The sequence below is a fragment of the Fringilla coelebs genome (genome assembly GCF_963513975.1).
Source record: "Fringilla coelebs genome assembly, chromosome: 13".
NCBI lineage: Eukaryota > Metazoa > Chordata > Aves > Passeriformes > Fringillidae > Fringilla > Fringilla coelebs.
The window spans coordinates 17598289-17616096 of NC_140039.1; the positions used below are offsets into that span (position 1 = coordinate 17598289).

At 39.7% G+C, this 17808-nt stretch overlaps 1 protein-coding gene across 1 annotated transcript; it reads right to left on the bottom strand.

The window, feature by feature from the left end:
- Positions 1 to 177: 177 nt before the first annotated feature.
- Positions 178 to 17324, bottom strand: TMF1 (TATA element modulatory factor 1). Its single transcript, XM_084214412.1, has 17 exons — positions 17100 to 17324; positions 13890 to 15130; positions 12925 to 13028; positions 11929 to 12055; positions 10935 to 11040; positions 10153 to 10295; positions 9297 to 9463; positions 8985 to 9141; positions 8437 to 8529; positions 7639 to 7795; positions 6653 to 6845; positions 6333 to 6402; positions 6157 to 6249; positions 5172 to 5282; positions 4502 to 4648; positions 4067 to 4192; positions 178 to 3221 (listed from the first exon to the last, which is right to left on the bottom strand). Exons 1-17 carry the CDS (start codon positions 17239 to 17241, stop codon positions 3078 to 3080), a joined length of 3321 nt encoding a protein of 1106 aa, XP_084070538.1. The 5' UTR covers positions 17242 to 17324; the 3' UTR covers positions 178 to 3077.
- Between the last annotated feature and the right edge of the window lie 484 nt (positions 17325 to 17808).

Here is a 17808-nt window from a genome sequence, read left to right on the forward strand (position 1 = left end):
CATTTAGAAATAAACCAGCCCCTCGCGCATAAATGCCGCAAGCCTTCAACTGGCTTCTGTACCTGTAGTCCAACTATATCTGATATCTTCTACCTTAAGTAATATTTTCCTTTCACACCCATCCACCCACCCTCCCCAGAATTATTTTTAAGTCTTTTCTCAAAGAGAACCAGAGCACACTGTTAGCGGAAAATTTTATTTTATGCTGACCCGTGCTTTTTACAGTTTATACATATTTTACAACTAGAAACCAAAGGGTTTAATTTCACTGTGATAACCATTTCACCTCATATTAAGGATCATTCTAGCCCTTAGTAAAATGTAAGCACATAAATTACAACAAACGAGTAGCAGAAAAAAAAAATAACCCTTTTCTCATATGAATTTGACATGGGATTTTGAACATGGGCTCTTGAGCTCCTAAAGGAAGTGAGCACCAGAGTAATCAATTCCTCATCCAAACCCACCCACATCCACAGAGGCTTTTCCATCAGCAATTCAGCTGCCTCTGAACACTACACTGAGTAAGCTTTACATAACACTTCTTCATACTTGCATATCCAGTGAAAATGAGAGCTAAATTAGTTGCTTTCAGAAGGAATGTTCTAAATTAATAAATTTAGACAAAAGTAAGTACTAGAATTCTAACCTAATTCCTTTCATTTTGCACGTTACTCTTCTAGGCAATCTCAGTAAGAGCAATGAATTAAGTGTGTTCAAGCAGACATTAATGTTTCTTCAAAACAAGCATACAGTTAGATCAAAGATGAGCAAACCAGGATATTTTAAAATCGATGTTACCTTCCAACAGCCATTTTGTTTTCTAAGGCTTTGATGATTAAGACACAGAAGGCCATCTGATTCTCAGGTGATATTAAAGATTGCACTACAAGGGAATATAGAATCCAAAAATAATCAATACAAATATTTACATCTACTTTAGTAAAATTTAAAAATCTAATACCTTTTGTGTTTTTACATCTAAAACAGTTAATGCTGATTGCATGTTAAAATTTCCCTTTTACCTAAGCTTTTGTAAACAAGATAGCCCAAGACATTCTCAGAACTGTCAATCCTTCAGGAGTGTAAAATAATTTATTTTTCTTTGCTGCATTTGTCTGACAAGAACATTAAAAAACGGTGAAAACCAGGAAGTAATTGATTCACTGTAGTAGATAAAAGCTGAACAGAATTTCTAATCTTTGACCATCACAAAGAGTTGTCTTCTTAAGAAAAGGCTCAACTAACCCTTGTACATCATAATTCTAAATCAGTAAAATTCCACCAAGTGTTTTAATACAGCCTGATTTTTGCTTAGGTTTGATTGGTCTGGGGTTTTCCAGAATAAATTTAGAGTAACCAACCATGTTTTAATATGAAGGTATAATGTTAAATTCTGAGGTTTTTAGAAGGAAAATCGTGCCACCATGGTTTCCCAAAACTGAAATGAAGACAAGAGGGTAATTCCCTCCCACCTCCCAGTAAAAAAAAAAAAAAAAAAAAAAAAAGGAAGGGAGAAAAGTATTTTTATTAAAGCAGTTAGAAGTTTCTATGACAGATGGGGAGTTACAACAAATTTAAGTGTTCTGGCTCTATGCCTTGATGAATGGTCTGGCTCTATGCCTTAATGAAATCCTCACAGAGTAACTGCCTGAATCTCAAATCAGACTAGGATTTTTCCATGAACATTCCCTTGCTTGCATAACTTCAGTGAGGAATAAACCCTGTTCTCACCCTGCTCTCCCAGTGAGGAATAAATCCTTAACACCCATACTAAAATCATATTACCAAGAGGCATTCCTGCAGAAGCAACTCCTCATCCTTCACATCCTTAGTGTGTCAGGCCACCAAATACCCAAGCAGGAAAAGAGTTCCCAAATTACAATATGCACTGGTCTAGGGAAAAAAAACCTCTCCCAACAGAGGCACTGGTCTGATAAGCAAAGAATTTCAACTGCCCAGTATTTCACACGAGTAGGTTCTGAGATGCAGCAAAATATTTGCTCTCTGGAATGCAGAGAGGAAGACACAGCTCCTTCTCAGCATTCCCAAGGGTCCCATTCAAACATTCCCTCTGACATTACCAAAAATGCAGCTCAGCTCCAAGTCACATGAGTGCTGTTTGACCAATACCTTGCTGAAGGAATGGCATGAGAAATACTCTGCAGCCACTGGAGACTTGCTCTATTATTAAGCCATAGTTCAGTTTTACAATATGTCTAACCCTTGCTACTTACATAAAAGGAACCATGAGATCTGCAGCAATTTATTTTTAAAAAATCAGTTTCCTGCATTCTTCTGAACTGTTCTAGCTACTGGTAAAAATCAGCTACTAAACCTAGAACTGGTATTTAACAGCTGAGATTTCTGGTGTTAAAAGTTGAACACATTTATCACTACAAGCAGAGCTCCTGTCTCCAGCCTGCTCATGAGAACACAAGCAATATACAAGATGAAGCTGTAATTTGAAGTCTCATCTGAGTCTCACACTCTGCTTTAGAGGACTTAGTGTTAAGTAGTCAGACTAATCTGATTTGTCTAAGAATAATCATACCCTGACATGTTCAGATGTTGTGAGCACAAATCTAAGATTTTCCTGTCATAAAAACATCTACCAGGTATGCTTCAGACAGCAAGTCCCTGCTGCTTAGTTATTAAAAATTACCTGATGAGATTTTAGAAAAACTCATATAAACACTTGAGACACACTTCTAATGTGATTTTCACAGGTTTACAAAGAATATGAATCAAGAGCTGCTTTAGTACTACTCATGCCTTCCAGTGCTGTCTCACAAGGTAACAACCATAATTTCTGCTGTTTATGTAAAATGGCCCACCATTTAGCAAAAACTTAAATAAAGGGATGACTGAAGAAATTAAATATTGCACAAATAATTTAACTGCAGACAGAACAGGACACTTAAAGCATTGATTCTTCTGTCAACATATGAACTCTATTATATAGTCACATTTTCTATAATACAGGGTTTTTTTACAAGACATTTAAATTCAGCATTTACATAAACAATTATCTTTACAGTCTGTCACCATACAATGCTAACAGTTCCACGAGGAAATTAATTTTGTCTTTGCTTTAAAAGTTCATCTATCTGAGTCTTGTACATGTTTTTCACATCTTCCAGATCCAGTCGGAGCTCCTCAGCCTCCTCTGCCTTCTCCCCATACATCTGGAGAATGGTGTTGTACCTCTGATCCAAATCCTGCAAGGATTTTAACACGGTGTTATCTCACTGCTTGCTGTTCTCAGCTTCAAACAAGCTGCTGCTGGGACAGTGTTTGACACTGCCAGGGGAAATAAGGGCAGCATCACCTCATCAAAGTGTAACCACAGTGAAGCACACAGTAAACTCTTCAAAAGTACTTTGTGCTTTGAATACAGCTAGATTTATATTCCACATGTTAAAGGAAGATATTCCAAAGATGATAAAAAGAATTAGTGCTGGCTTCAGAGGACATACTGAAGCACCTTGAAGTGCAGTTGCTATAGGCATTAAAAACAGTTAGAAAACTGCATTGTTTTACTACAGGAGTGACAAGTTTGGGAAATGTTTCATGAGAAAACTGAACATTCTGTATTCATAAATTATTCCAAAATTTTTCAAATATTTCAATTTAAATTCTTAAACATTAGGATGCAATTGTTTGTCCTATTTCCTGTAACTCTACTGGACACATGTTCAGCTTCTGCATCAACCTCATAAACCCATGGTATTTATCAAAACCCTTCCTCTACTAAAAAATCCAGTTCCAGAAAAGTTCCTAAATGATAGAAACAAAAATGGTTTCTCCTTGATTTAGCACACAGTCTTATGCACAGCACATGTTTCCAACAACAGTGTTTTGAAGTGACTCCCTAACCATGGAGTGGGCATTTTTATATTCTATTATATATAAAAGAAAATGTTAAAAGACCACCAAAAACCAAGCTCTTCAGTGACTTATGCTTAGAGACAGATTTGAGTATATTCCTAAACTGATAGGACTACTCCTAAAGAAATGCAATTATCTACATTTTATGATGGATTTACACCAGAAATGCACATACCTTTAACTGTGTGCGTAATTTGGGTATTTCCTTCACTTTTTCTTCAAGTTCATCATTTTGATTTGTTAATTTAACCAGCTCTTCTGCCATTATTGATCGAGTTTTCTCCAGGTTTCCAATTTCCAGCTAGGGTAAACACACATAACGAGGAGGAGAAGGAAAGAATTCACTGTATTTATAAAACACCATATCAAAATACAAGTAATTAAGGCAAATTCTTAACCAGACTGTGAAACAGCACATCTCAGATCCACTCTCACTTTCTCCTCAAATCTCAGTGTCCTGGATATTTTACTTTTCAGACAGATAGGTTTTCTGGATAGGTCCTTGCCAAAACAAAAAAGAAACCAACAAATTCTTCTTGTGCTCATCCCTACACAGCTGTGCTGGTTCACAGAATTCTTGTAACACACACCAAGCTTTCTGGAAAGATACCTGTAGATGTGAAATCTCTCCTTCTCTTAGTTTTAGCTGTGACTGAAGGTTTTCAATTATACTTGAACCTGATCCCATCCTTATTGCATCATAGAGATTGCTGCCACTGGTAGTTATTGGTCCAAACGAGTGATCATGAGGATCATCCTACAAACAGAAGGTTAGAGAAGCTGAAAATTAGACAAAAACATGGCCATTTTGGAATCTTCCCTCTCCTAAACATGACAACTTAAGATTTAAAATACCCTGTGCTAGGCAAGCATTTCAATGCTTAAAGCTTGTTTTCAAAACAAAAGCTTGAGATGAATGGGTACAATTTAGGACAGCTCCCTACTGCCACTTCTACAGGTGCCATTTAACGCTGACAGCATGAACTGGACTGACAGGGGAGGAGCAGCAGTAGCAGACAGCAGAGCACAGCAGTCAGTGATGCTGCCTAGGGAGCAGGGGCATGCCCTAAACCAGGAGTGCAAGTAAAAATAAATCAATTGTATGTTTTACAGTCACAGACATCTTGTAAGCAGATTTTAGATGTTTCTGCACAGGATGTTATCTTGTCTAAGGCCAATACACTCTTGAAAAGTCATTTTCTATGTTATTAGACGTTCTTGAGGAGGAAAGTAAGTGGTCTGTCAAGAAGAAAAAAGCCATCATAGGTGATCTGTCCTACCTGTGAAAGGAACGAGGTCTGAAGACCTGCCATTTCCACCCCACTTATGGAACTGGAGCGGGACATTGATGGTGTACTTGACACAGTTTCAACTGTGAATGACTTTCGGTCCTTAAAAAAAAACAAAGAAAGATATCCAATATCACCAGCTGGAAACAGAAAAAACCTTCACAACATGCTAAAAGAGATTCTATAAAGAGCATCCCTTTTTCCACCAACAACTACAGAACACAATGTGAGAGATTTTCTACTTGCCCCACACCTAAAACATGCAAAAAAAGGTTCTCTTTTAAGTAGTCAAGAGAGACTCACAGGCAGTCTTGTATAGCCAAATGTATCACAGAAAAAACACCTCACACCCAGAAGAATGTCTCCTAGAATGAATGTTAAGGCCTTTTTCTTCTTTTTAAATAAAGTGCATAGATTAAATTTCAGGATTTTTCACATGCTAATAATTTACTGATACCTCTTCAAGACTAGCCCCTTTTTCCAGGCAGCAGCATGCTAACCTGAAGGGGAAAGCACTTAGATTTTAGGACTGGAGACAGTAACAAACAAACAACTGAAATAGTTTTACTGAATACTAACTGCTAATTAGTGGTAATGAATTTAATGACTATTGAGGATTGCTCTGTGACTTGTGACTTCAGCTGGAAAGCATGTGGAACATTACACACAGTCAACAAAGCAGGAATTCAGTGGAAGCAATGCTGGTAGTTTAAGCAAAGGAAACCAGTAGCTTCAGAAGAAAAAGGATCCAAGAGTACTCAAAGAACACAGAGGATTAGGAAAACAATCCATATTTTATCTCTTCTCAGGTTAAGTAGACTATTACTCAAAACTTATTTCAGTGAGTCTAACACAACACCTATTTCACTGGAAAGATACTGCCAGGCACTAAAAGTTTCAGGTATAGATGTCTACTAAAATAAAGATAATAAAATAAAAAATATCAGTCAGACTTATAAATGTGAGGTTTTGGCACCTTCTCCTTTGCTGCTTCTTGGACAAGAACAGCTTTCTTTCTCTCCTGTTCAACCTTCATCTTCTCCATTTCTAACTGAGTAGCCAGCAGTGCCTGCAAAGAGAAATACAAGCTGTTAATCTCCTGCTAGCTCAGATTTCAAGCATGACAGAGATTAAAGCTGAACTAGGCAATACCTTTTCTTTCTTTGCATCTTCCAAGGTTTTTGCATACTCATCCTTGAGGCCTTCTAGTTCAACTTCATACCTACACAGAGGAAGAAAAGAGGTAAAGTTAATAAGCAAGTCTTCTCCATTCTATTCCATGTAGATGTGCTTTAAAAACTAACACAGCTGCAAGGCTACAAAATGTTATCAATGTAACACTGTTTAATCTTTAAAATGAAACAAAGCATCCTCAATATTTTTGTAACATTCTGCCAACACGTTGCACAGTCATATCAACACTCCATTTCACTACATTAAAAAGAAATGCTGTTAACCAAAAATGAACTCACCTGCTGTTCTCATTTTCCATTTTCTTCAATTTGTTTCTCTCCACTTCCAGCTGAGCCTGAAGACGGGTATTTTCTTGCCTTAAAAGACTATTTTGAGATTCAGAAGAAGACATCTGAATTTTATTAGCAAGAAGTTCCTCTGTAGCAGCCCGTTCTCTCTCAGCAGCTGCAGCTAGAAGAGTTTGAGACTCACCTAATAGTAAGAAAAACCACAGAATTTAACCTTTTCTGATCAAACATCTAAAATATGAGTCATTTACTTATCAAAGTTGACTTTGAGATTTTTTTATATGCAACTAATCTTTCTTTAAAAATACATCTTGCTTTCTTTTGTAAAAGAAATGAAACATTTTCCACACACAGAGGATCAAAGCAATGCAGAATGAAGAGATTTCAGACTCCTTCTGAATGCAATATACCACTACAGATTGCTTCCAGAAAGGAAATAATTTCTTTGGGTCCACCTTTGGGCTTTTAATGTATTTTTCATTTAAAACAATAGGTTACTACAGTATCAAATAATATATGTATCATCACCTATGCAGGTAAGTGATATGTATCATCATAGCATATATGTACGTATATTGATAATATAATACAATATAATATCATCATAATATGATGATACAATACATGTATCATCACCTAGTCAGGTAAGTGATTCCAAACTTTACAACTGGGAATCTCAGCATCAGGCTCCATACTGGAATACTTTGAGTGTCTCAATGCCCTTAGGTGCTGTCAGGACATGTACCTTACAATCTTATGTTACAGACTGTTTTACAGAGAACCAGTGCATTACCTGTCCAAGAACCTCAGCATTACCCCCCAGACCATTTCCTTACAGGAAAGCATTTGGTGCTCATGGCTCCTGATCCACCATGTACACTTTGGGCAAGCGTTCAGCCCTTTACATTTACCTTCATCTCACATTCTCACATCTTCACCCAGAGCCTCCCAGCTCAGCAGAAGCTAAACCATCTTACCCAGCCTGTCAGAAAGGTTCTTCTCCAGTTTCTCCCAAGCAGAGGTCTGTGCTCCCAGCGTGGCCTGCAGGTTCTCTATCTGCCTCAGGAGGGGCCGTGTAGCAGAGGTTACACTTTGGCTCAGCTCTTGGTTCCTGCTCTCTGCTTCTTGGAGTCTCTGAAATCACAAATTAAATATAATTTAAATCATATGATGGGTTGAAAGATTCGTACACAATTCATCTAAATACACAGCAGCTGCTTTACATTCTAAGATTATTGCTTTACAATCTGATGTTCATGTGGTTCAAACTCAAAGTGTGAAAGAGAGAAGTTAAATGTTCTTCGATACATAACAGAGCAAGGGCCCAGAAATTCCAGAGTTCTGGGCATCATTTGAAACATTTTGACAACAATCTATATTCTGGCTCTTAAGAACAATAAAAATATTCTTAAGTAGCAGATAAAAGTTATTCAGAAGTGCATTTGCCAGCATTTTACACAACAATCACAAAATTAATGTCTGTATTTTGTCTCGTATTAAAAAAGGACAGCATTCTATTTAAGAGGCATCATAAAAAACTAAATTTTGTCCACTATGTGATTTAAAAAACCATTTCCATTAATATTTTTATTGCTCCTCTGTAAAGGACAACCATTGCAGGCAACAAGGAAAATAAAGCCTCTCTTTCAGGCTGTTCATGTAGCATTTTAGCATTTTTTTCACGTAGCATTTTTAGCACTTTTTTCATTTTATTTTTGGGTTTTTAGAAGTCCTCCCTGCAGATGCAAGTCAGCATCATCTGTTTGTTATAGTACCTGCTGTAGTTCACCAATTTCCTGCCGTAAATAATCTTCTTTTCTTGCTGCCTGCTGCTCTGCACGTTGCAGTGCCAGCCTCAGGTCTGCCACCTAAATAAACAAGAAATTGTTACTAAATTCTTGCCAAAAGTTCTATCATCACCTATTCATTGCCACAGTCCCACACCATTTTAAAACAGTGATATGTTTGTTTACAAGTAAAAGCTTCATTTTTGCATGCACACAAATAGTTTTATTTATACAAATAGATTTATTTATCACTAAAAATTCTAACAGGTAAGAGTACCCCAAACTTAACCTAGAGTCTGTCAAAGTAATTTCATCTAGATAAGTAAAATTATAAGTACTTTTAAATAAAAGTAGTATTTTAAAGGATAGCACAATCACCTCTTAATATGGAACAAGTTCCACGGTGAAGAAATTCTGTGGGTATTTGCTAAGTACACAAAAACGAGTTCCACCTGGTCCATTACATCAAGTGTACACAGCAGCTCAGTGCAGTCACTTGTTGAATCAAAGAGTTTATTACTGCCTTTCAGACCCACCTGAATTGCCAAAGCTTCCTGCTGCTGCCGAGCCTCCTCCTGGGCCTTTTCCAGTGCTAACCCAAGCTCTTCCTTTGCCTTCATCTCCCGACTCAGGGCTGCTTCCTGAGCCTCACTGTCCTTTGTAGCATTAGCTTTATGAAGATCTGCAAGTTCCCTGGGGAGAAAGAACCAAACAAAGAAATAAACAAACCCCAGTTTGTGTATTTAAATGCCAACAGCAACTTGGAAAGTAACTTTGCTGCATTTAAATATTTCACAAGCATTGCACAAGAAAGAGCCACAATCTGAAGGTGTGATTGCTTTGCTTACTTGTAGGCACTGTCGAGTGCTGCCTGCACACTCCTGTTCCTTTCTTCAAGTTCCTCCACTTCTGCCTGAAGTTTAGTAAGGTCCTTTTCTTGTCTCTCCACAACACTGTTCAGTTGTTTAATGCTGTCTCGATGCTGCTTCTCAAGGTCTTCCTTGCCATCAAGCACCTGTCAGTGCAGACAAGTAAAATGAAACAAACCCCAGGACATGGGGCAGACAACACTGCCTGAGGACAGTGACAACAGTGGCAACCAATTTGGTATAAAGTGGCTATACCCATCTAACACTTGGCAGAAAGAGAAAGGTTTTGCTTCCCTGCCTTGCCCAGAGGAGGGAGCTGCTCTTCACCACAGCTTCATGCAACTCTGCATCCTGGGTCTGAAATTTGTCAGGTCTTGACTCAATCACTAACTGTCCAAATTTTAGTGTTTTCCAGCCCTAACAGCAGTGCAAGCACAAACAAGGAGCTGAGAAGATCCCTCACTGCAGTTTTACAAGGAGTACACACAAAAATCACAACTCAGTGCTCCAATAATGTGAGATGGTGAGATCATGGCACAGGTTGCCCAGAGAAACTGTGACTACCCCATCCCTGGCAGTGTCCAAGGCCAGGCTGCATGAGGCTTGGAGTCTCTGAAATATCCAAGCCTGGGACAGTGGAAGGTGTCCCTGCCCATGGCAGGAGATGGAACTAGATGGGCTTAAGAGTCCCTTCCAACCCAAACCATTCTAGGATTCTGTGAAATAGAGAAGTCTCCAGAAAACAAAAAAATGTCAATTTATCAAGAGCTCTCCCAAAAGGCAATTTTGCAGCTAACATAAAAAGCTTTAAAAAAAATTTCAACAAATATCTCACCTGTTTTAAATGCTGCAACTCCTCTTCCAATTCCTTAATTTTCTTGCTCTGTTTTGTGTTAATATTTTCTCTCTCTTTCTCTTTGGCTCTTAATTTCTTAATAATGTTGGAATTCTGCAGCTGCTGTTTGGAAAGCTTTTCTCCTGTGAAGAAATTGAACATGAAGGCAGAGCATATTAGTGATATTCTTTAGATTCTCTCTATTCACACCAGCCTTGCTCTTTAGTCCCATGAAAATAATACTCCAGGAAATATGGAAATATTTATTCTTACAATTTTTCATGCAAGTTCTTATATTTAAATCTTTCTTATCCTGAGATGCCCTTGCTACACTGAGCTACAGTGAGAGAGGATAGGATGTAAAAGGCTTTGAAAATAAAGCAAGTGAGCTCATCATGTTAGGAAAAAAAAATCTTCTCATTTAGTATCTATATTTCCATATCAAAATTAAAAAGTATTAAAGCAGACACTGTAGAAATGCCATGAACAATGCCCTCATTAGATTTCTTCTGAATGGAACGTGGAATGCTGTTCTGCACATGCTGGTTTTATCTCTCAGCACCTTTTAATGCATCTTGCAGGAATCACCTCTCCAGCCACCTGTACCTGCCTGACCCCTCCTGTCACACTTTGCTACTTGCTAAATACTTAAAACATTCAGAAACACCCAACATGCTTCAAATTTAGCACTTTTTCCCCACACAAAGAAGGCTTGTGTGCAAGTCCATTACATTTCAAACTATTCTACACATTTTTACTCCCAAAAAAAAGTTAATTCTCACCTTCCTCCATTAATCCTTTGATTTGCTCTTCTTTTTCCTTCAATAATTCAGCAGTTTCATTTGTATTAAGTCTAGTAGCCAATTCCTCTTTAACAGTCTTTACTTCCTAAATAATAGGATAAAATACTTAGGACTGTTTATTAAAATACATGGAGGGAAAAACACTGAGTGAGTTACACTGATCACCTTTTTCTTCTGCCCTTCTTCTCACAAGACTTTGCTTGGAAAACAATTTAGGTTGGAAGGGAACTCTGGAGATTATCTGATCAAAACAGATTGCTCAGAGCCTTATTGCATCAATGTTTAAAAACCTCCAAGGATTGAAACTCTGTAAATCCTCTGTACAATTTGTTCTAACTTCCCCATCCATTCAATTTTCTTGAAATAGAGGAAAACCAACCTGTCCTATTCACACGTAGCTACTGAATAATTTTTATAATTCAACTCACTGCTGTGTCAACACAGTGACAAACAGCTGAAAAATATTTGTTTTTCAGTCAGATTTGAGTTTCCTTTCTGCATTAAGCTAGAGGAATGAAATGCTGTGACACCAGGTCAAGAACATTTAAACCCCATAAACTTTGCTGCTGTAGATTTCTTTGCTTGTTCCAAACCAATCTGCCATCAGCCCTTAATTTTCCTCCCAGCTAATCCTCTAAAGAAGCCATTCCCATTCTTCACCCCCTCCTCACATCCCCAGGCCATTCTCCCTCACCAATGCAAATACTTGGTACAATGCAAATATTTGGTACAAGGTGAAAGAGAGCACACATTAAATCTCTTTTTTTCCCAATTAAATGAGTTCCCCAAGCTGGTTCACAGCACAGGTGCAAGGACACAGATTTGAACACCAAGCAGCCTGGATGGTTGGAAACAGCTCATGCTGGTCAATAACAGCCTCATGCTTCTCCCTGGTTTAATATTGTTTTTCCTCAAGAAATTCAATTGTGTCATAAACTAATAAATATTAATTTCATTAAAAAAGCCAAATCACCTTTTTAGCTGCATCTCTCTCTTTGCAGGCTAGTTGGAGCTTCTTCTCAGCATCTGCAATTCGCTGAGCAAACTCCTCTTTTAGAGATGAAAGGCTGCTGCTCTCCTCTTTCATTCTAAACATTTCACTGCATTTAAAATGAACATTTCAGAACAGTTGCATGGGTATGTGACACTCCAAACAGTTTGCAACAAGTTGTCTTAAATGCTTTTAAGAAGTATTTTACTTTTATTACATGATAAGCTAAAGTCAAAAACCTCACATCTGTATCAGAAGTCCTAATCAAAGATCTTTATCAATTCAGTAGTTTAGCCATGAAAACAACTAAATGCTTGATTTATCTTAAATGTTTCGCTCCTTGAAAAAGTTCTTTTTAATTAACCATACTCTGTATCATATAAAGGGTAAATTATTTCATCTATTTTTAAAGTTAGGATCAATTTAGTCATTAAACAACAGCATCATATATATGTAAGTTTTAAAACCAATATTTGATCAATGAGCTGGTAAATACAACTTTACACTTTTCCCCCTTTCAACTTTAACCAAATTAAATAATAATTTCAGGTTTCTCCCTGCAACCAGCCCTTCTTCCATACCTTCACTGCCTACATTTTAGTCAACAAAGTTGACTATCTACTTAATAAAACAGGTTCCTCCCTCTATATCAGGAAAGTCAGTCTCTCTTAATAGCTGTATCTAGTCTTATAATAAAGATCCTTATTAGTAACCAAGACTGATTCTCCACATTTGTCATTCTTACTGCTTGCTTACTGAAAACTCTTTCGCCAGCCCCCTCTCAAAAGAGATTTTGGCTTCAAAAAATAACATATCTTTAAAAAAATCCCATCACAGCACATGCCATCACTATTGCCACCTTTCACAAACAGTGCACATCCCCTGTAACCTTTGTTCCAGTCACAAAGCTCCTTGTTTGATCTAAGATTTTATTAAGCAAAGTCACAGTTACAACACTGAGAGTATTTTCATACTTACTCTTTGAGGTTATCATAAGCTTCTTCCAAGCGAGCCCTTTCTTTACTAGTGCTTAATAACTGTATTTCCCTCTTCTCCAGCTTCTCAGTTAATGAATCAATCATCTGGACAAGGTTTTATAAATAAAGATCAGATGAATGGGACAATTAAAACACAATAGGGGCAGGCTTTCTGTTTTCCCCACCCCATTCCCTCACAAGACTATTTAAAATTGAACTGGTCAATGTTTCAGGAGTTTGGGGCAGAAGTCAGTGAGGATTATCATGTTTCTGCCACACACCTGAACCAAAAGACAACTGTTTCCTACAGATGTAGAAATCCTACTAAATCAGCACATGTGGCTCAAGTAAGTTCCTCGAAAAAGTCATCAACTGTGATATAGTTTAATTATACATGAAGATATATTATAACTAGAGCTGATAGTCTATAAAACTATAGTTTACATTAAGCATTAAGGCTCCCAATGTTCTTTACAGAACAGTTTCTATAGGAACGTCTCCTCTGTGAAACATTAGCACAAAGCAGCAGAAGAGCCTCAGATGAGGGAGGGAAACTTTCACTCAGGGTCAAAAGCTCTTTGCTCACATCCCAAAAATAGTTTCTTAATACCATGTTTTGGAAAGTTGAACATAGATAACAAAAATACAAGAAAATATACAAATGTAAACACCAAAGAACTAAAATAACACATTTGATTTAGTAGCCTTCCTGTTTGCCACCCTTACTCACAATTCACAACAATGACAACCAGGTGGGTCAGGTGAAACCCACAACTATCTGGTCAGAAATTTTACCAGTACAGTTCCACTGCAGGGTATCAGGGACAGTTTTGTACAGGGTCAGATAATTCAGCATCAGTTAATTCATTCAAATAAGCTGATGTAAGAGATATAGGACAATGTAAGGAAATGTCAGGAGTCTCATTTGCAATTAAAAGGTGTGTTTGCAATACATGTTTTATTTACCTTTTTAAGCTCTTGCTTTTCACTGTCCTCTTCTACCAATTGCTCCCCAGCATCCTGCTGGGGCTCGGCCTCCTCCTCCACAACCTGTCCTTCAGCAGTTTGCACAGCAGCAACCAAAACAACATCAGGCTGCTCAGAATTAACAGGGGTTGCACTTCTCCCACTCTCTTCCATCTCAGCTTCCTCAGCATGTAGCACAGGAGCATCATTCAAGTTTTCAGATTTATTTTTCAGGGCATCAACCGTTTCTGTCTTTGGCACGGAAGGACTGACAGCGACAGACGCTGAAGCAGAAGCCCTGCCTGATAACTCATCATCTGAATTTATTTCACTGACACTCCTGCTATCCAAGGACTGCACACTGAATGAATCAATTCTTTCAAAAGCATCCGAGGAGCCACAGCTCTCTGTCATTTTCTGGAAGTCGTCTAAGCGATTATAATCCGCACAGGCAGACGTGGACAAGAGCTGGAACGACGTCTGCATGAGGTGAAGGCTGGATTTGGAATCTGCAGCTTCTTGTCTGGAACTTACTGAGCTCTCACTTATCACACTTTCGTGGTCCAGAACTTCAATATCACTGGTTGTGGAAGTGCCTGAGGAGAAGGTGCTGATGGGAGGTGATGGGGTATTGCTTTGTCTGTCCTCTGTCTTTCTCTCCTTCCCTTCCAAACCCAGGTCTTTCGTGCCTGCTCCAAGGGGCTGAGAAGTGCCCTCGGGTGCACCTGCTGCTCCATCCCCTCCCACACTGGATTTTTCAGTAGGAGAATCTTCAGGTTGTTCAAAATTTAGAGCAGACACCTTTTTGTCAGTAACTTCATTTGTGCTTGCTTCATGCTGGGCATCTGATTTAAGCACAGCATTCTCGTCTAATTGCTCCTTGGGAATATCAAGGCTTTTCAAGTCCAGGACAGCTCCGGAGGAATCCTTGACCTCTGCCTCTGCTGTCACTGGCCCTTCCAGCTGACTAGAGTGTTGAGACTCCTTTAAAGTGCTTTTCACCTCCTCTTTGGGTCGCTGTGATTTGGCTGGAGGTTTGGACACCACTGGGTTTTTCTGTATACTCTGAACGTCTGTTGGGGAGAGAAAGGCACTGAAGAAGTTTTCAGATTCATCCACTACCGTCCTCCTCACAGGCTTTGTGATAGCTGTGGGTGATACTGGCTGATTCTGGGGTTCTGTAGTTGAGTTCAAGCCCCAGGATGATGTGTCCCATCCTCCACTTATAAGAGAATTTGTTCCTAAAAAAACAGGAAAAAGGGAGATAGGCAAAAAAATTCCACTTTGAAGGCTACAAGCAAAAGCAAATGTGGCCTCCTGTTTCCCTACAGTGAAAGGAGTCCAGGCAAAACAACATGAAAAGCTGTAGTTAGGAGAATTACACTGATTAAAAACGGAGGAAAAAATTACAAGGTCTTAAAAGTTATCTGCAAGTAGCACATAAACACTTCACACACCATTACAGAAAACAGAGAGGAAAAGCTTTAAGTATTTGCAACATTTACAGTGTAAGAAGGATTCCTGCCTTCAGTTTCTGACAAGATTCCATTTTTCCTCATACACCAAGCATCAGCATGGAGCTGACAATAAAAATCAGCAGCAGCCCAGCTGAGAATTTTTTTCTTCTGTAGAGAAATACTGAACTGTTCAGCTCTGAAGCTGCCCCAAAACAACATCAACAATTCCAATTATCGTATTTCTTGCAGGTTTTCCAGGACTTGTCAACAGCAAGAACAAGAATTTCAGCATCAAATTTCAGAAGCATCTGAAGTAAGAAAGAGAAATCAAAAAACAGTATCCAATTTTGTACCTACAAACATAATCTGGACAACCTAACTCTTTCAGGCTACTTAAAAACAAACTCACTCTATACAGCAGCATCTATTAAAAATGCTGAGTTACAGTATTTAAAGCTGCCTTCTACTTTCAGAACAGTTGATAGGTGTTGGTCTCAAATCTCAAATCCATATAATTACTGTTTTCATTGCCCAAAATACTACTAACATGTGATTTGTTACTACAAGCATCTGACTTATTGCTACCTTGTCCATGATTCAACAGCTTCAGAAAAAGCTCTGAGTTAACTGTAACATTCAGAACATATTTTGACATCTCTTAAAAACAGGAAGGTTTTCCCTGAAAACCAGATGCAGGCTGATCTTTACTGCTCTTCTTATGAATTACAGAACTACCATAAATACTAAGATAGGAATAAAATTTTAAAAATTTGGACAAGTCTAAAGCTTTGAGAAATTAAGTATGACAGAGTTTTCTGTAAACAATTTCTGGCAACCAACCTGGAAAACATTTCCAGTCGCTACAGCTTTCAGTTTTCAGAAATCTCACTCTGCTGTGGCTTCACCTGGAAACAACCTCCTCCTCCTCCAAATACACATAGTTTTTCTAGATATAGTTGTAGCAATGACACTGATTCCAGATTACTTCATTTCCCATATGTATTATTATTATTGTTGTTGTTATTATTATTGTTATTATTATTATTAATAATAATAACAACAACAACAATAACAACAATAACAATATCATCATCTGGGGGGAGTTTCTAATAAGAGGGCTCCTTTTTTTTGCTCTCTCCCTTCCAAACAGCAGCTTAGGGCTGACCATTCCTTCAGGCTCTCCATTAGCATACGCACAGGGGAGACACTTCCTCATAGCCATGACAACTTTTCACCAGCACATTCCTTTCGACAGATGTTGGGCGATTATGAACTGGAAGCCACGAAAAGTGGAAATTTAATTTGGTTCACATGGACCAGACTTTCAGCTTTTACTCTGCCCTCCCTGTTGCAAAGGGCGAATCCATGCAAGACTCTGAAAAGAGCATGTTTTTCCCTTTTATATTACTGAGTTTTTACCAATTATTAATTCCTCAGAAAACAAATAGAAATAAACCACGCCTCGAGAAGCAGGGATATGAAGCTCCGCGCTACCCATGCGATAAAAGCAGGACACTGGTGACACCAGCCAAGCTCTGAGCTGAGCCTGCCCCGGCTTCGTGTCGGTGTCCCCCGGCACGGGAGGGAGCGGAATGTGGATTATTAAACCAGAGGGGGCTCTGAATTATAAAACCTGGGGCGGCTTTGGGCGAGGGGGCGGTTAAACCTCCCCAGGGTAAGGGGGAGACAGCGGAGGAGGCGGCCGAGGCTCGGGGCCGCGAGGCTCGGCACGGCGGCCGGGCCGAGCCCTTACCGTCACCGTAGTCGGGGATGACGGCGTCGGGCCAGGGGGTCTCCTCGGCCTGGATGTCCAGCACCCGGTCGATGGACTTCTGCGCCTGCGACAGCGCCTGCTTGGCGAAGCTGGACAGCTGCGAGGCGTTGAACCAGCTCATCCTCGGCGGCTCCGCAGCGCCCGTTCCCCGCGGCTGCCCCCGCTGCCGGCGGGGCCGGCGGGCTGGGCCGGGCGCGGCGCTGAGGGAGCGGAGCGGAGCGGAGCGAGGGCCCCGCGCAGGCGCCGCCGGATCCACGTCGCACCCGGGCCCGGCGCAGCCGCGTCCGGCCCGACACGTCCGGGAGGAGGGGCCGGGGCACCGCGCCCGCCCTCACAGCGCCTCCGGAGCTTCAGCTCGGAGCTGAAGGGACTTACAGAGCGTCCGGCTGCAGTCCCTGCCGTGGGCACGGACACCTTCCGCTCCCAGCTGACCCGGCCTGGAGCACTTCCAGGGGTGGAGCAGCCACAGCTCCTCTGGGCACCCTGTGCCAGCCCCTCTCAACCCTCACAGGGAAGAATTTCTTCCGAGTATCAGGCCTAAATTTACCCCTTTCCAGTTTGTACCCATTACTCCTTGTCCTATCCCTGTCTTTCCCGCCTCGTTCAATTTGTACCCATTAATCCTCATCCTTTTAAACCACACAGTTCATAGTTAAAAAATTGTGAACTTCAAACACAGCTAACACAT